Source organism: Thermobia domestica, chromosome 6 (assembly GCF_964235325.1).
Source record: "Thermobia domestica chromosome 6, izTheDome1.hap1.1, whole genome shotgun sequence".
NCBI lineage: Eukaryota > Metazoa > Arthropoda > Insecta > Zygentoma > Lepismatidae > Thermobia > Thermobia domestica.
This window is the reverse complement of record NC_137459.1, coordinates 63,150,293-63,170,996: the sequence shown is the minus strand read 5'-3', so window position 1 is coordinate 63,170,996 and position 20,704 is coordinate 63,150,293. Positions and strand designations below refer to the sequence as shown.

General features: G+C 35.2%; 1 protein-coding gene across 1 annotated transcript in view; it reads right to left on the bottom strand.

The window, feature by feature from the left end:
- LOC145687195 (uncharacterized) overlaps positions 1 to 20,704 on the bottom strand; it is a 579,982-nt gene that overhangs the window by 28,700 nt on the left and 530,578 nt on the right. The window contains exons 6-8 of the mRNA XM_081760660.1: positions 15,078 to 15,299; positions 13,879 to 14,046; positions 356 to 541 (exon numbers count right to left, since the gene is read on the bottom strand). Of these exons, the coding sequence (XP_081616786.1) occupies positions 356 to 541; positions 13,879 to 14,046; positions 15,078 to 15,299 (576 nt within the window). The remainder of the gene's footprint in view (positions 1 to 355; positions 542 to 13,878; positions 14,047 to 15,077; positions 15,300 to 20,704) is intronic.

Here is a 20,704-nt window from a genome sequence, read left to right as displayed (position 1 = left end):
ATTCAGGCTTAAATTATCGTATATCATGATAAATTATCGTATGATTGGCAAGCGTTGTTTGAATTTATGTTATTGTATAGATGAATAATAATAATAATAATAATAATAATAATAATAATAATAATAATAATAATAATAATAATAATAATAATAATAAAAATAATAATAAATAAAAATTGTTGTTTTAATGGGTTAAGTACACGTTTACGAAAAGAAATTGCATATACTTCTCTTATTATTACTCAGGGTAATAACTTTATGAACGGCACTGACTTTTTAAAATAGTTGTTTGTTTCTTAAAAAGAAGATATAGGCTAGTAGCTTAATGCCAAAAAATCGTGTTTATTCCACTTACGTTTACACTGCGGTGTGGTACCAGACCACTTCCCATCGCCAGTGCAAACCCTGGTGGCATTACCCCATACCACGTATCCAGCCTGGCACTTATACGTGATCACCGTACTGTATGGGTATTTCCCATTTAAGCCACTTATATCTGGAAATCCATACGTGGTTGGAGGTGGTGTTTCACATTCTATTTCTGAAAAAAAAGGAAGAAAAAAGTTTCTTAGTATTGTATTAGTTTTTAAGTAAAACAAAACAAAACTGAAACAAAATAATATTCAAATATAATTGTATAGGTTAAATTAATGCTAATGAGTACCCTTGCCATTCTTGTTTCTTGTCCCATTGATCCAACAATAGGCTGCATCTGTCTCTGCCCTTAACCCTATATTGTAGTACAGTCCGCAGAAAAAAAAACTGCAACATGAGCATGTAAGTTTATTGTGAAACTACGCCTAACAGCGCTGGGAGTAAACATAACGTCTAAGTGGCACGAATCACGCCAGGAGAAACCTCGGCGTCCTCCTCTGCACATTTATTTTGGTACAAAAGACTTAATCGTTTCACAATAAACTTACATGCTCATGTTGCAGGTTTTATGTTGCGGACTGTACAAAGATGGTCAAATGGCGGCCTGCGAGTACGTTTCATCCCTCCCATGAATAAAAATGTATGATTCGTTTCTTTTGGCCCAACTCTATCCGTAATTGTACGTTGATTCGGCTACAGGTGCAGCAGAAAGAAGGTAGCTGGCAATCATCATATACTTGAAGTGGGACTCTACCTTCAACAGTGAAAAACAGTCTCTTTAACCTTTGGTTACCAATACCATTCTAGAAGACCGAAGCCATTTTACAGAGTTTCTTTGAAATGTTTGTAGCTCACTGTCACTCTCTTTGGCTTAGACATTGAAAGTGATACGTAGAATATAACAAAGATTCAGAAACTATGTCGCATTAAATTGCCATTGTTGTATGCTATTTTTTTATTTATCTATTTATTTTTAATTTGCTTGGTGCAATTAATCGTTTCTACAGGGTGGCGCAGAGCCGAGCCAACTATCGACCAGATATTTACCATTCGTCAAATAATCTAAAAGAAATGGAAATGCAATAAGCCAGTACATCAAATCTTTCTTGATTTCAGAAAGGCCTACGAAATCTCTCTTTCAGTTTAACGTCCCATCGTTATGCCCTTTTGGCTAAGGGAGACGGATGATTAAGGGAAGTGAATGATGATGGAAAAGTTGGTGAAATGAAATTGTGGGAGGAAACAGAAGTACCCCGAGGAAACAGATGGACATGATATTTTTCACCACAATCTGACTTGGCCGAGAATCGAACCAAAAAATCCCACACACGAGAGGTAAGCGCTCTGCCACTAAGCCACCATGCCCTCTAGAATGGCCTACGACCCGGTTAGGAGGGAAGCATTGCATAACATTCTTACTGAATTTCGTACACGGGAAAAAGCTAGTTTGGTTAATAAAAATGTGTTTAAGTGAATCCCAAAGTAAAGTCCGCGTAGGAAAATACTTGTCTGCGAGCTTTCATGTCGAGAATAGCCCGACATAAGGAGATGCGTTGTCGCTATTATTCTTCAATTCTGTTCTCGGATATGCTATAAGGAAAGATCAAAGATTGGAACCAGAGTACAGAGCTGAATGGCACTCATCACGTTATGGCTTACGCTGATGAAGTAAGTCTGATAGAGGATGGTATGAGGACAATATAAAGAAATACAGAGATTTTATTAAATGTCTGCAGGGATATTGATTTAAGAAGTAAGTGCAGAGAAATTTAAAAATACGGAAACTCGGCGTGACCGTAATATTTTATTTTATGGATACGTCAAAATATCAAATAATACTTTCGACAAAGTGGATACTAGGATCAACATTATAACAGATCGAAACTATATTCACAAAGAAATTAAATGTCGACTGAAAGCAAAACAATATTATTATTATTATTATTATTATTATTATTATTAATAATAATAATAATAATAATAATAATAATAATATTCAGTCCAAACTCTTTTGTCTTCGCGAATTCTGTCGAAGGATTTGAAATTTAAAATATAAAGAACGATAGTTATGCTGTTGTATTGTATGGTTGCGAAACTATAACAAAATACTTTGGTTTGTGTAATATTTACCTGTACCTTGGGCAGAAAGTACTCATACATATGCACTATACTTAGTAGAATGTTCATTTCATATTAACAAAAGAAGAATGTTTTTAATATATGTAAGTGATTATTATGGGATAGTTGTTGCTATGGACATGTTTTATGGTTACCTAGTCAGTGAGTTTGTGTACTTAACAGTTTTAAGAAAAGGATATTATAAGTTATATCAAATAATAAACCAGTTTAGCACCGTTTATAGACGTTGTCATTTTTATTAAAAAGGTGAGATTAATGGTATTTAAATATCGAAGCTAATATTTTCATGCCAAAGAAATACTACCACTTCGGATTTTTATCTCAGCAAACGAACCAGGTTTACGACTATCTTTTTGATAAGTCGTTGTAAAAATTTTGGTTTACCTCACCCGGGATTTTGTAAATTCAATTCCCGAAGAAGAGTAAGGTTGAATTTACTTTTATACTACCGTTAATGAATACGAACTTAACCATATTGCGAAGTGGTAAAGTAATCATAAGAAAAATGGACAACGAAACAATGCAGCAGGAATCAAATACTAGTGACCAAGGTGAAACTAGTGTAACACCAGGTTTGTCATCAGAGGATCGACTCTTGTTAGCTGTACAGCGACAAATAATGCAGATGTCTACCGAGATAAAGCAGACCATAGAGCAGAAGTCTGACGAAGCTAACAAGCGATACGAAGAATTAAAGCAGACCATGGAACAGAAGTTCCACGAATCTAACACGACCATGGAACAGAAGTTCAACGAAGCTAACAAACAAAATGAAGAATTAAAGCAGACCATGGAACAGAAATTCAACGAATCTAACAAGACCATGGAACAGAAGATAGAACTGAAGTTTGACGAAGCTAACAAGCAATATGAAGAATTAAGTAGACGGATAGAACGGATAGAACAGAAATCAGATGATACGAAACAAACAATTGTCCAGGTGGTGAACGACATATCTTCACAGTTCGAGGAAAAGTTAAAAAGGATATCCGATGAGTGTCAAGAAAAGCACAATCACCAAAATCGAGAAATTAGTGCTGTAAAAAAAGATTTAGAAGTAATAGAATCTTCCATTAAACAGCAAAAGATCCAGGTCAGCAACAACTCTAATAACATACGTGTAAATACACAGTTGTTAGCTACTATTCAGGAAGAGATTAGAACGTTACAGGGTAAAGACAACATTTACCGTAATAACCTGGGTAGTGATCGCTTTGAGTTTCCCCACTCACCAGGGATGAACTCGCCTTCGCCGGGGTCTGATGAAGATATTATACTAGAAGAAAGTTGTCCGAAGAGTACTGATGAGCGAAACATAGATGGTGTCACGACACAGCATGTCACGGATAGGAACTATCACTCAACAAGAACAAGGAATGAGAAAAAGAAGGTAAAATTAAGTGTTAAGATGAGTGAAATCCGCGCTATGAGCAAATTCAGTGGTAAGTGTAATGAGAATGCTACTTCTTTCTTAGAGAAATTCCAAGACGAATGCAATATAATGTGTATTGATCGAGCACAATATATGAAATTAATACCCCATGTATTACTCCCACCTTGTTCCTTATGGTTTAAAGCAATACGTGATCACATTAGTACATATGAGGAATTCAAAGCGGCATTGATCGCAAATTATGAAAATGACTTTTTGCTGGCAAATAGAGATGCCACCCTGAGAAATCAACACTTCAATCCTCGATTGCATAAATCTGTTGTAGAGTTTGTTGTAAATGTCTACAACGAATTAAAGGTTGTTAATCCATTACAATCGGAATCGAGAATAATAGCATCGATTCGAAATTTGCTTCCATTTAAATTGCAACAGATCTTATTTTCCACACAGTGTATGAGTTTCAGCCATTTATTGATGCTTGTCCAATGCTACGAAACTCAATACCATGCCATGAATCCACAATCAGGAATGGGTAAAAATAAGAATAATTCAGATCATTTGGTGCCAGTTCGGAATTTAAATATCCGAAGTGTGAATGATATGAAACCTAACCTAAGCCGAGTATACTCTAGCAATCCAAATGAGCAAAATAAGCAAAGTTATGTAGGGAATCTGCCTAATCTAACTAATCATGGTAATTATGATGTCAGATCACCCAACAGCAGTAGATATAAAAACAATCGAAGTACCGAGAGAAATTCCAGGAATACAGCGAACTATGTGGATAGACGTAATTGGAGATCAAGAGATGGCACTTCATATCAAAATCAAAATCACGATGAAAGACATGTACAACATAATGTAGAACCTAATCATGATTGTGCGGTACAATGCACTTTATTAGATTCATATGCAAGTACGAATGTAACATGATTACCGTCAATGAAATTAGGTTAAACCCATATTAGTTATAGATTCTTGTAAATTTTCATTTTAAAGTTTATGTGTTAATATCAATAATGAAAACGATTCTTAAAAATACTTGAATTGCTTAAATAGAGTTTTAGGTAGACTGGAAAATTAATTTTCAAATGATTTTTATTCTTTCTTGTTAATATGAGGAATTATAATCCGATTTATAATTAATTAAAAGCAAAGATTATTTATATTAGATTGATTTGTGTTGAAAACTTAATTGTCAAAGATTACGTTAAAAAGAAGCTCTATTCTATAAAACTAATTATTCAACGACTAACTTGAACGAGATTCTTCTTTATTATAACATCTTAGTGCTACTATGTATATCTTTAAATGCAACATCTAACTTGTTTGTTATTTAATGCGCCCGCAAAGATTAATATTATTTGTAACCCACGTTTGTCCTTTACATTTTTTGAAATCGCACCCTGCGACGACTAATTAAATAAGCGACGATATTTTAATAAGAAAATATATTAATAATATAATGGATAATAATGAAATAAATATAATTAATGTAATTAAAGATAAATATTGATGAAATGAAAGATTTGTTATGAATGTATTTATATATATGTATATGTGAAATGTAATGAATAGATACACAAGGTGCGATCAAAATATGATGGACATATGCTATGTAAGAACACTAATGTTAACGGACCAGTGGTTCTTGAAGATAAAAGCCAAGCCTACTCATGACTTTTATATTCAGTCCCTTTGTCGAGCGACATTTTTATATAACAAAATACTTTGGTTTGTGTAATATTTACCTGTACCTTGGGCAGAAAGTACTCATACATATGCACTATACTTAGTAGAATGTTCATTTCATATTAACAAAAGAAGAATGTTTTTAATATATGTAAGTGATTATTATGGGATAGTTGTTGCTATGGACATGTTTTATGGTTACCTAGTCAGTGAGTTTGTGTACTTAACAGTTTTAAGAAAAGGATATTATAAGTTATATCAAATAATAAACCAGTTTAGCACCGTTTATAGACGTTGTCATTTTTATTAAAAAGGTGAGATTAATGGTATTTAAATATCGAAGCTAATATTTTCATGCCAAAGAAATACTACCACTTCGGATTTTTATCTCAGCAAACGAACCAGGTTTACGACTATCTTTTTGATAAGTCGTTGTAAAACATGGTTACTTACTTTGGGGGGGAGAACACAAAGTATTTGAGAACAGAATCCTAAGGCAAACATCCAAACCCAAAAGGGATGGGAACAGGGGCGTCATTTAGGGAGGGCAGGAGGGGACAATTGCCCCCCCCCCAAGAGTTTGATGAATACATATAGTTTAATAGATTGTCTACTAATATACTAGTACAAAACGTGAGTCTTATGTCAGTGGTGCTCTTGCCCTCCCCAAGCGAAATCTGAAATGACGCCCCTGGATGGGAAGGGAGAATGGCGGGAACTTCATAACGAGGAACTGCATAATTTATATGGTTTAAGGTCATTAAGTTTAGAAGGCTCAAGTGGGCAGGTCATGTAGCCAGAATGGAAGAAAGAGAAACGCTTTCAAAATTTTAATGGAAAACTCAATCGCAAAAAGGACCATTAGGAAGATCTAGGCGCAGATGAGAGATAAATATTAAGAAGAATCTCGCAGAAGTAGGAATAAAAAGTAGAAATTGGATCCAGTTGTATAAGGAAAGAAATCAATCTGAGCTTTAGTGAATGCAGCATTGAATCTCTTGATTTCATATGTCATAGAGCTAGTTCGTTTGTTATAAAAAAATATATAAAGAAAAACTGTGCGATTTTCTATTTTGCATCTCAAAACCTCACGACAAAAAGCTTTAAATAATTCAAAATTTGATGGATTTTTTTTTTTTAAAAAAAAGTCTCACAGCTTCCTGTAATTCTCGGAATTTATTATTACAACATTTCTATCTCTATTCTACATAACTTTGATATTGTGAATTGAAAACTTTGTAGAAATGTCAAAGACAGAAAATACTTCCGTAACTGTTTTGAGTTTGCAGAATATTGAAATGTGCAATAGTGCTGTTTACGGAACTTTAAATTACAACGATTCGAAACACCAGGAAGAGAAAATATGACAATTAGTAATCACCAAAATGCACTTTACGTAATGCAGTGCTGTTGGCAATCCTTGGCAGTGGTGGTCTATCCGAAATTTCATGAAAATAATGAATTCCGAACATAATTTTATAGAGATGCAAAAAAGCCGGCTTTTTTGAATTGATGGTTTTTTTGCACATAAAAAGCCGGCTTTTTTGGGGAAAAAAAACGAGAATTTTGGAAATTTTGGCTTTTTCATTTTCATGATTTTTCTGTTTAAATAGCTTTCTTATAGTATACTCTAAAGTTAAATAAGATTCCATGACCTGAATGCCATATTTCGCTCTGGAATTCACCATCATGATGGATGGAGCACACGGTTTATGAATTAAAGTAAACATAAAGTACGCAGTATTTGAGGGCAATTTTAGAAACTATTTAACTTGATTTTAACTTCTAAATTATCGACATTTTTTCTTTTCTAGATCATTTTTTTTTAGTCATCCGTGTTTCACTTCTTAGAGCTTAGTACTCTAGCTTCTAACACAGAATTAAACATGTTTTTCAATATATCCATCAGACTGTACGTTTTTCAATATATCTGTCAGAGCGTAATTCCACATTTCCGTTATACTGTAGCTGTACAATGATTTAACAATAATCTTCCAGACACAACCTTGAATACAATTTGATAGAAATAATCAGTATCGGATTTAGAAAAATATTTGGGAGGTTTTTTTTTCTGAATAATGTTTGGTTTTTCTAAAAATTTCTAACTTTTATTTAAGAGGAGCTTAAGATTATGAGTACAAGCGTTACCAATTTTGTAGATCCGAAGCACCTGATTCTGAACAGATTATTACGTATGTGATCAATCAGTGAAAAATTTGTTCGAAATATTTATACAATGTATATGAAAATTAAAACTTAACTGAAAAATTTCAAGAATGTACAGAACCACCCGAAACGAAGCTCTTGATGTGCAGATTTCTCTCATGTTTTTCTTTACTTTGCTTCAAAAAGAGGGTGTGTGATATTTTGAAGTAAAAATACTACATACAATTTTGCTAGTCATTTGTGTATCATTTTTTAAAGTACTTATTGTATATAAGAGGTTAAAATATTATTACATATATTGGTTAATCCTTTAGAATTCGTAATGTAAATATGTTAAGAATTTTAAAATCTTTTTGAAATTCATGGTTTATTTTCGAGGTTTCATATTATTATCTGCATCAGCCACTATTTAAATGAGTTCTTTTTGTTGTAGAGAAGCGAAACAAAGTCAGCTTTATAAGTTTATAACAACATTTTCAAAAAAGCCCAAAATTTCCCAAGCAAAAAAGCGAAGCAGAAAAAACCGAGTTTTGTTTCTTTTTACAAAAAAGCCGTTTTTTTCGAGCCCTTGCATCTCTATAATTTTAACATTTGTGAATATTAAAAAAAATCAAATTGTTATAAACATCATCTTTATAGGGTAATCGTAAAGTCTGAGACAAACAGCACACAAAATGTCTTCGTCCCTGGCCACTTAGAGATGAAGGATTGGGATAATAATGTCAGTAGAAGAAGTATATCAGCAGCTGAGCTCAATTAAATGGATTCTATGATTTGAGGAAATTAAAAATCTGAAGTGCTACATGTGAAGTGATGACATGTGAAATGTAGAACACATCTGAGAGAGAATAAGTATTACAACTGCTACTCTGAACCCCATATGTTAAAAAAAAAAAAAATCGTTTCGGGGCAAGAAGTGTCAATTGGTTGTCGGGATATTTGTTGTAACCAGTAGCGAAGCGTACTATGAGGTTCTGAGGCCGGACCTACTCTTTGTTTTCTACCATATATTTTCTTTATCTTTGGTTTCTTATAAAATAAAGTCAATATTTGAATATCGGTAAGAAAATAGTAGGTTGAAACACTCGGATACCCTTTCGTCTGAGCCTCACCAGCTCGCTCGCCAGGCTTCGGGCTGTGCTGGCATTGAGCGAAGCTATTATTGCTGGAGATTGCACGCATGTTGGGAAGGTGCGAAGGCTCGCCTCTGGGAGTTTAGTTTTAGCGTCGAAAGCATCTTTCAATGCTAATATGTTATAAAATGATTTCCACAGAGTAAGAAGTTTCTGTGTAGAATTATTTATTTCTATTAGTGATAACTTGTTTAATTTAAGTATATATTCTCAGGAGTTATTCAGAGTAGCTGCTTTTTTCTCTACATGGGGTCTGCTCTGGTCCATAAATACCTTGTAGAATATAAGTATGATACATTAAACGGATAGGTGCTGATTGCCACGGGTGCTGACTGCCACAGCCAATTATTGGTGCTGACTGCCACGACTGTCGCTGATTGCAAATATGAAGGTGCTGATTGCAAATATGAAGGTGCTGATTGCAAATATGAAGGTGCTGATTGCAAATATGAAGGTGCTGACTGCCACGACGGCGTGCTGACTGCCACGAGCCTGGGAGAAACTGTATTTGGAAAGAGATGAATTAATCCCTCATACTAAATTTATGATTATTAATTAATTTAGTAGGGATTAATTTAGTAACCATCACAACAAATCTATGTGGCATCCTATAAGTTACAAAGTTGCTCACTAAGTGGAACGACATACACTTGGATGTTTATAAAGGGATTGTCTTTTCTGTTATATGTACAATCTGCACATTTCATTGTTTATATTAATTGTTTTATTGTATTATTTAATGGATATGATGGTCTGAAGCCAGCTGACAAGGGAAGTTTGGGAGAAGCACTCGCCTGCAGAGAAATAGGCATGTCATTTGAAGGACCAATTCATGCTGATTACAACAGGTAATAAAACTCCTGTACGTTGAGAACTGTTCGAGATATTCAGCTTGGAAATTTATATGAGAAAATGAGTGGATGCACGTTTCAATGCGTTAAGTATTCTCACCCATGGCGAAGCCTGATGGTTTGAAATTGCTATTGCTTGATCACTGGAGTCCATTCACAGACAAATTGTCCATTACAGGCTGCATGAGGGATGGCAAAGACCTAATGGTTGAGAAGATACCAAAGATTTGCACACGATTTGTGCAACCATTTGATGTGTTTTGATTCCGATCAATCAAAGATTGTGGCAAGAGATTTGTACATAGTATGAATCTTCTTCATCTGGACGTTATAATGTACCAACGAAACAATCAAATAAAGTTCGTGTCCATACGAATCACTTCCGATCACCGTGATACATAGGATTGTTTCAGTTTGCGTTCTGCAAGGCAGATTACGAACAAATTATAGGCCTATAACTTTTGAATCACTTGTGGAATTTGCTTTTTGCTTTAGTTCTGCGAACTGTTCTCTTGACGGATGCAACACAATTGCACATATAAAATGTTCATGATGCAAGGGAGTATTTTGCCTGCGTCATTTATTCATAAAACAGAAGAACAACAGTGATTAATTTTCATCTCTAACCTAGGATTATTGTGAACAATGTAATGACTAATTGTATCTAACAAACCCGCTAGTTATTGCGAAACACTTTTTTTCTGTTACTTCCGATAGCTTTCAATTCGTATGTCAATATTCGTTACTAATTATGTTGACTTAACGCGTATAAATGCGTATATCCTCATTTTCTCATATAAACTTCCAAGTTGAATATCTCGAATCGTTCTCAGCCGTACAGGAATTTTATTAGCTTGTTATAATCAGCATAAATTGGGACTTCAAATGGCATGCTTAGTTTCTCTGCAGGCGAGTGCTTTCTCCTGAACTTCTCTTGTGAGGTACAGCCAGCAGTGCTTTTTTGATGGAACTTTCAAGAGCTGCTCGAAACAATTTGCGCAGCTGTACACAGTTCATGCTGACATAGGGAGTTCAAGTGAGAATACATAAATCGTACCAATTTTGTACACACCGCTCCCTGACAAAACTGAAAGTACACTCATGTCCAAAGTTATTGTCGCACATCTATAACTGTCTTCTTGTAAGAATATAATTTGATAATTTTGCAGAGTACTTTTAATACTTATATTATGTGTATAATCAGGAAATTTATATTTGTGATAAATTTCACAGGAAAAGAATTATAAATACGAAAATCATAATGAGTAAAATAAAATGTAACTAAATGGACAAGAAAATTTTATTTTCGTTTTATTGTTCTTATTTACTGTTCTTTTGACATGAAATTTACTAACATACTTGTCTTTGCCGATTATACACATACTAACATTATAAGAAATACCGGGCGAATTCGTTATCAAATTATATTACTAGAACAACATATTTATAATCATGTGACAATAATTTTGGACATGAGTGTACATACAGAGACCTGTTTACCTTTGTTAGGTGTTGGTCTGAACAACACGATCCTAAGGATCATCTAGTTTCTTTCATGCTTCTTGGCGTCCGGTAATGTTACGTCTAGCAACTTTCTCTCAGGCTCGGGGCCGCGGTGGCTCAGTGGTAGAGCGTTCACCTCTGGTGCTAGAGGTCCCGGGTTCAATCCCAGCCCCCGTCAAGTGAGCTTTGTGGCGGACAAACACCGTGTGTGTGGGCTTTCTCGGGGTTCTCCCGTTTCCTCCCACTTTCTTCATTCCACCATTTCATTCATTACTCATCATCACCGTCTCCTTTAGCCTAACCGGCATAATCGTGGGACGTAAAACTCAAAGATTTCACTTCATTTCATTTTTCTCTCAGGCTCGTGGCAGTCAGCACGCCATCGTGGCAGTCAGCACCTTGATATTGGCAATTAGCACCAGTCATGGCAATCAGCACCAATAATTGGTTGTGGCAGTCAGCACCCCACCCATTAAACATATGTATAAATTTAACTAACGCTACCGTACAGGATATAATAATATTATTTGTGAGTAATTTTAGTTGTTTTCCATTTCATAGAATCAGTGGGGTGTTTACGATTTTGTTTCGAGGGCTTTGCTTGCTTTGGGAGGGACTTTGCTAACTTTATTCCTGGAAATGTAAAAATTCTGCAATATATATAACAATAAAAAGTTGCGACAAAATGTCGGTGAGTGCTTTTTGCTTAAGCCTGGAAGCCATCCCCTTAAATATGTCGGTGCATATAATACTATATTTAATATCTTGCGTTGACTCAAATGAAGTTCCTTCTGAGCATTATCATTTCTATATGAAGTCATTACTACGTGATCCATTAATTAAATGCGGTATTGTATGTACTTACTTGGAAGTAGGAGATGCAAATAACTAATGATTACCAAAGAAATTTGACAGCTGACTGTAAGAATGTACTTAATTTTTTCTCTCCCTCCATTTTCAAATATGCAGGAAATGATAACAAAGAGTGAGGAGGAAATCCCCCTTATCCCCATGCTAATCCCAGAGAGAAGAAAATATGAACTGCACTTCCCAAACTATCTGTAGTGGAGTTAAATGGGAATATTCCACACATATTGCATGTTTTCCTCTTGTAAATATTTGTTAAATAATAATAATAACACTACTTTCCGTCTACTTTTGTTTTTTAAATATTCATTTTTTCTTACTAAATAAAAGAAAATACAATGTATACATGCACATTGGATAAGCTTGCATATGTGCATTATTTTTATTCATATTAGTTTCATTTTTTGTATATAGTTTAGTGAATTTTTTGTGATTCTTTTAGTGATTTTTCTGGTGAGTTTTAGTGAGTTGTGTTTGCATTGGCTGGCAACAGTGTCTTCAGTGTTCTATTCAAGTTGTGTCTGTGCATTTGACAATGTGCCGTGAAGTGCAACTAGGCAACCATATTCATTAATAGTTTCAGAAAAGCATATTTATTCATAGGGTTTAGAGAAACACTCATGCTCATTAATATACAAGATTTACATGTGCTTAACAGTGTTTTAGAGTGCTACTCAGTTTATGTGTGATCGAAGACAAAGTATGATGGTGTAACAAGCAACCATGTGGTTTAGCAGCAAGCAAGCAACAATTACTGCGGAAAGAAGTTAAGATAAGTAATTCATTGTACTAACTTTTAAGTATTATACACGGTGTATCAATCATTATATTAACATATGAACAAAGCATGTCATATTTATGATATTAACGCATGTACACTTGAACAACAATTGAAGCAAGTAACATCTAAAATATTCGTTAAGTCTTATTTCTCGTTCCTCCATGATATCTGGGTGAATCAGTAAAATGGGTTTGATCATACAGTTCATTAGCTGTGGATCTGATATGCGTGATTTGTAAATAAAGTACATAAATATATCACCCCTTTATACATATACATCATCACACATTGATTTAACTTTAAAGAGTGTTAAAAATACAGCTAAGAAAGTTCTTTAAAATAAATAGATTTGGTAGTTCTTTTTTAAAACTCAATAAGGAAAATAGAATTCTGACTATAATTTTAAATATTCTATGATACGTTAAATGTTATTTGTGTTATCAGTTTATCGGGCCTACCCTACTTGTGGGATACGCTTCGCCACTGGTTGTAACTTGCAAACAAATAGATGTGCTAACGTCGATGGAACCGGAAACAAATGAAATTGTTTTTGATAAGCAAACACTGCGCAAATGATTTCCGAATATTAATGGCTCCCTGAATTACCTGCATAATGAGGTTTGATACTATATTTGATCGTAAATATGATTTGCGCAAGAATATGATTCTCCTATCTTTTGGCATATAATTGTTACCAGTAAATATTTACTTTCCAAAGTTATCGCTTTCTGAAGATATCATTTGTAGCTCTTCCATGAGTAAGCGCTAAACAAATCATTCTTGCAGCCATGTTTCACGGAAATATTTTCCCCTTTCGTTTGGCGTAAGAAATTATTTCCCAAAATTAGATATTATTTTTCAATACTTTGTACATATTCTGAGTATTTCATCATTTTTGATCTTCAGACATAAGCTACCACTAGGCCTATCTTTGAATAGAAAAACAATATGAACATCTTTTTTTGTTGTTTTACTTACCAATACATTGAGGTGCATGGCCCTCCCAATGCCCATCGGAAAGACACGGTCTGGAGGGTTCACCTTTCAACTGATACCCAGGATCACAGGTATACACAGCAGCTCCCTGAGGGCTCACGGTCACATGTCCTGCAACAGGTTCCTCTGGTTCACCACAGGGAATAGACGCTGAAATAAGAAAATATTCTAGAGATGTCGGTTAAAGACTGTAGAAACGAAGTCATAGACTACAATATGATACTGCTACTTCCTGTTCGTTACTATGGTGATAAACATGGTTGATTATTTTACTTTCATTTATTGGAAAACTAAAGACTTATCAGTATCCTTGTTGCTCTAGTGCTTAAGCTTTTTACTTTCTGGAAAGTTGAAATATCACTATTTTAATTTGACTTGAGCATTTATAGCATATGTTATACATTAAAAAAAAAAAAAAAAAAAGGCATCATGGTAAGAGAAGCATATGACCATTCACTATTTCAATCTGCTATTTCTGTAGACAGTAACACAAGATTCTTGTATGATTCCAGGTAGATTTCTAACGGACTCTATAATACAAACGTTGGTTCATTCTATGATAGTTCGGTTTAATATTATGAATATTTCATACAATTCCAGAGTTAAAATAAAATGCACATCGACAACACTATGATGTTCTAACTATAGGCTGCGCTCACACTCACAGACTACTATTCTATACAGTTTCAAGAAGTATCTATTCGACTTGCTTCTTCGTCTTTTACACCTAACAAGTTGAATAAACTTCTTTTAACATAACTAAACACTTTAAATAAGTTAGTTACGACTGAACAATGCCTTAAAAATATATTAGTTGCAATTGTATGCAGAGATAGGTCAGTCAATCGTGGGGGATTATACATGTGTTGTGTGTGTGTCTGTGTGTGTGCGTGTGCAGAGGTGGCAAAAGATAAAGCGGCACTTGTACAAGTACCCTGTCAAAAAACTTAAGTCGGTAATAATTAAATATTGTACTGCCACCCGAGCGGTAGTAGTGGCTGAAAAATTAAATGCAATATTTAAAGAAGTTGAGGTTCGAAGAAGTAGGTGAAATATTATATGCACACATTAGTTACTTTGGGAATATTTTTGGGGCACTACAACCTCAAATTTCTCACCATATTTTTGCTCATAGTTACGCTGATGATTCAGTAATTGTCATTTTTACTCAAAATCCTTACCCTTAAAGGAGAAGACTTCTACTTCACAAAGGCCAAAATAGTCCTGCTCCTGTCTGTCGTCCCTGATATATACAAAGCGTCCTTGGTGACCAAGACCGTCATTGCAGCGAAAGAGCTCTCGAGGCCGCTGAAATCGCCCTTTGAAATTCGCACATGGCTTATACAGAGCTTGATTTCGAGACAAAAGTTGAATGACAAAAACAGTGAATTCTTGATATGAATCTAAAAGAAAAAGAGAAGAAAATAATTGATAAATACATAAACAAGGATACTAATTTGACATTCAAATAACGACACCTGTAAGTTCAAAATATACACCAGCTTATAATAGCAAAGCAGAATTTGTAGTAGTTTGAATGGTTTTGTTTCTTGCATTTTCGCTCAAGCATCACATGTAGATCAATGTCTTGTGCATGACCGTATGATTTAGTGCGGGTTATAAGGGTGTTTCCTATTTCGTGGCTCCAAAATCTAGGCCTACTAGAGTCCCCAGAGACAATCTAGCATTTATAGTCAATTTTATCAGTGTGCACTCATATACTGTCAGTAAAAAAATATCCTGCTGTTATGAATGCAATCTTTTAATTCTTTTTTTTTAATGAAGTAATCCTAGAAAATAAAAATCCTTACTCTAGCGTGCTTTGGGCTCAATAAGACAAGACATAAGACACAACCAAATGATTATTGAAGAATTGGTGAAATGGAAATTCGGAAAGCAATGGGAGAAGTCTGACAAAACGACATGGCATTGTAAGCTCACATATCCTACAATCGGAAAAATGTACAGAAGACGAATATGAGAAAAGATGCAAAGAAGATGACGTAGGATAATAGAATGAACAGGGTGTTGACAATGTAGCACACTCATGAATCGAGTAGCGTGCCTGGAAAACCATCGACTATGCTATCGATATTCTTGTTCGCCCCTCAGCAATGTCTTTTATCAATGCCTGGTTACCTGCCAGCTCCATCCACTCAGGGGCGGATCCAGGACGAACTTCGGGGGGGCGGTAGGTCGTAATACTGCTACTCAGAGCTTCTTTTAGGAGCTCTCGGATGGGTTTTATTTATATATAAAATAAGAAAGTTCCCTCTTCTGGGAAGGGCGATCGCCCCCCTGGATCCGCCTCTGCATCCACTCTCACTGAGAAAGCGATCATCAAACGACGTCAGAGAACATTCAGTTGGAAACGATTGGTATAATGGCATGAAAATGATGGACTAAAAGAGGAAGGCTACAATTGATTAAATACAATATTAAACTGAACGATCACTATATCAAAACCAAGAGATTATGTGAGGATTGTAATGCACGGGAAGCTTCTCAACTGAAAGCAATTGTCTTGCTGTTGTTACGGACGGCAGCGCAGTGTTCTTTACAGATGTTTATGTTGCTCTGATATATATTTTCCAAGTAACAGGAATTAATCATATTTGAATAAGAGAGAAATCAGAACTTGAAACCTACTATGTGTTAATTTAATTTACTTTGTAAAATGGGATAGAGACTTTTGGTTCTGTAGTAGGGTTACTAAAACTTTATCACCGGTTTTCAATACTGCTTTCAATTTTGAGGGATGTGATAGAATATGGTTGAAGGAAAAATAAGATGGATGTAATTAAGCGGGATTGATATTACAACATGACAACTTACGTACAGTTGCTCAAACGCACACCGTTAAACTCTGGACTTCTGTTTCGATCCTGGATCACATGCATTTGTGGTGGCCAACATTGTATCCTGGATTTTCTCGGGGGCTGTTTCGTTTCCTCCCATATTCTCATTTCACCTATTTGTCCATAATAATTCAATTCCATCAATCATCAATCTCCTTCGGCCTCAAGAGCATAAACGCGGGACATTATATTGAACGAAGATTCTTATGATGAGGATAATGAGAACTAAAGAGTTTGAAAGTTCGCTTTTTATACATTTTCCAACACGTAAGATAGTTATTATTATTATTATTATTATTATTATTATTATTATTATTATTATTATTATTATTATTATTATTATTATTATATGTACACGTTGATGGCAAATTTTGTTATCCTTCTGGTGTATATTCATAGGCGGTTGCACAATAAGTGTAGTGAGTGCAGGTACACCCACATTAATTCCAGTCTTCAGTTTTCTTACAACATTCAGTTTCGAAAATCTATTCTCTTCAGTGTTTGGCTCATGTTGCTCTATCATGTTACTTCCTGTTGAAAAGTTGATTTCTATTAATATAAATTCTGAAAATTTCATTGATGAATTTAAAGCCATGATCCCATTCAACAGAAGAATGTGGTTACAACATCTCTTGTACTTGTACGTAAGTAGTTTACTTACATTGTGAAACATATACTCTTATACGCTTAGATTTTCTCAAATATTTCCTTGAATACGTTCAAAGTTTACAGGCAGTGTATTCATGTACAATTTCTTTAAACTTGTGCATAAATGTATTTAATACTTCCGTGTTAGTATTTTTGTTTTACTCTGTCTAATCCTTCTCCAACCAGCAGTACTTACAAAAATTCTGGGTCCGTTATTGTGTTTACAGATTTTGCTACTCAAACTTCTCAACTTGATGCATATAAATGACAATAAAGAATTGGCTTCATTAATATCATGCATTTTATAATCCTATATATATGGTGATAAGTTGAAACACGGTTTGGTTTAATAAAAGTTTTCAAATTGCTAATGGAAATGATGAATGCTAATTGTTTTGGGAAACAAAATCGTTCCGACACTCGACAAACAAAATACTTAAGACCATCTGTTTGAGGTTTGTATAAAACAGCAATTTACTCAATGTAACGCAAGTTTGGGCTGGTTTCTGGTGTTCACATTTTTTTTGGAGGTATTTTTTTTTCAAATCTGGGTTGTCCTTTCTGTTGCCAAATGTTTCGTTGCATTGAATGAAGCACGGAGCTAAGTGAACGAAAGTTTGCTCCTTGAGAGAGAGAGAGAAAAAATAATAAAAAAATCTCCCGTTTTACCCGCGAGAAGAAGTTTACAAACTTGGAACCACCTTACCATTAAGGTTGTTAAGAGAAGTTTCTCGAAATTCTGGATTTCATTCCGAATGATGCTTCGCAGCTCTTCGAAGCACTCTCTTTCTCCCTATCCTTTTCTCTTTTGAGCTGCGTGTTCAAAAACTTTCCGATGCACTCTCCCTCCGTTCGAAATGGCTGTTCACTAACGTCCTTCTACAAACTGATTGTTAACAAACTTTCAGCTCCACTCTCATTCAGTCGGCTAAGACCAACACTCCCGTACACGCTTGTATTCATCATGTCCATCTCAAGCAATACTGGAAACTACTCAGCTGGTGAACGCTTCATACTTGATTAAATGGGGCAACAGGTATTCTAGTCGAGATTACTCCAGGTCTCTAACAGCACATAACTTACATCTTTTTCGATAATTCAAAGAAAAGTACAAAATTCAGCCATAAACATTCTCATAGAACTTTCCTTCAGCGGATGCTGGTACCAATATGTTCTAAAGAAATTTAAAATATTAAATTTAGCACCTTTCAAACATGTTCCTTTCTATCAAAGAAATAATTAAAAAAAATCACGGAATGGTAAGATGGGAGAGGATTTCAAGGACACACTGTGAGGAAATTCACTATACCATGCTACGCTGTGGAAGCAAATTTGCGATTCTGAATACTAGAGTAAATTTTAGTAGGCCTACTACAGGAAGTGACAGAAGGTATTTCGGAGGTAGAAGGAATTTTATTTATCGATATTCGGAAAGGAGTACATCTTCTGGGGTGGAAAACATATTGGAGATATTTAATAGTGTTTCAAAAATCTTTGAGTTTAACGTCCCACGATTTTATCCCTGTTATCCTAAGGGAGACGATGTTTAGAGCAAGTGAATGATGATGAAAGAATGAAATGAAATGAAATCTTTGAGTTTTACGTCCCACGGTTATGCCGGTTAGGCTAAAGGAGACGGTGATTATGAGAGATGAGTGAAATGGTGGAATGAAGAAAGTGGGAGAACCCCGAGAAAACCCACGAGCACGGTGTTTGTCCACCACAAAGTTCACTTGGCGGGGGCTAAGATCGAACCCGGGACCCCAAGCACCAGAGGTGATGATGAAAGAATTGGTCGAATGAACAAGAGGGAGGAAACAGGAGTACCCCTAGAAAACTCAGGAGCACGATGTTTTCCACCACAAACTTGCTTGGCCGGGGATCGAACCTTGGAGCCCACACACCAGAGCCCTACTGAGCCACCGTGCTCCCTTAATAGTGTTTCAGAAGTCATCATTACTCCACTGTGTTTTTCGGAATTTTCATTGGCCAACTCATTCATACGTACTTACGAACAAAGTTTCAGGAAGGCTGAAGGTGTTCGCATAGGGGGTAAGACCCCTTGGCCATCCCTTAAGCTACGTGCTTGACCACAGCAACCCTTAGTTTTTAAGACTTTCATCAGTTGTTTAGGTAAACGTAACTTGTACGTAATTATCACAACATACACATGGTTAAACATTTCCACATCTGAAAAACAAATAATAATAAGTAGGACCAAAAAGGTCAAACGAGGGAAGATATGAGGATCACATCAGGTCTCAACTTCACATTGGATAAAATACGATGTTTAAAAGTAATTTTCAAGTGTCTTTAGCAAGGTTATTGCATTTTTGGAATGCATTTTTTCTATATTATTACGTTGATTTATTTTCTGTGATAAGAGGACTTCAGATCATTTACTGCAAGCTAAAAACTAGCCGCACTACGCTATTTTGTGAGACCAAATCACTGGTTTAACTAGTTCGAGATTTGCAGTAGTGGCTCTGCGCATTTGCTCTTATGAGAATTTTCCAGAAACACACATTTGTGAAGCGGCTAGAACTACAAGTCTTGTAACTTTCTAAAACAGGCTCCAGAAGCGAGGAAATGCAATGGGTTGCAGTTCTGTTTATGGAGGTTCCCATGTCTTGTTGTTCATACCTTGTCAACTATGAGTATGTTCTTTGCACTACTTACTGAGAAGCAAAACCCTTAATGATAGAATGTGAAATCTTGTCTTGCTTGGAGAGCACGTGCCTTCCAGAAGCACGTTAAAATTCTTAGGACTTTCGGAAGGCTATAAGGGTAGCTCACGAGACGAAGTAAAACAAAATTTTTGTGACAAGATAGAGTTCTTGCAATAGAAACAGACACATTTATCAAGACGAGACCTCACTTGTACAACACCTTTTAGAGACGAGAAAAGGTTAACTCTTGTCCAGTGTTCGTAGTTTCCTGAAGAAAATTTCCCTCGACTAATACAAAATTTTCCCTTTTCTTACCAAATTCTTCCTAGTTCGTTGAGTGTTCAATTCCTATGCGGAAAGTTATCTGATAAGATTAATTTAGCTATATGAAAGGAAGCACCAACCACGTTTGTTTTATTCATTAGGTTTTTGCTTCTACTTTTCTGGATCAAAAGATTCATTATATTTCAGTCAAAAACTTTCTTGTAGGCCTTATATCTGAAGAACTGCATATAGTTCTTCTGCTTACACCCTGAGATTCAATTAAGGCAAGGTTTCGGAAATTGAATATCCCAAGGGGGAAGGGGTATAATAATAATAATAATAATAATAATAATAATAATAATAATAATA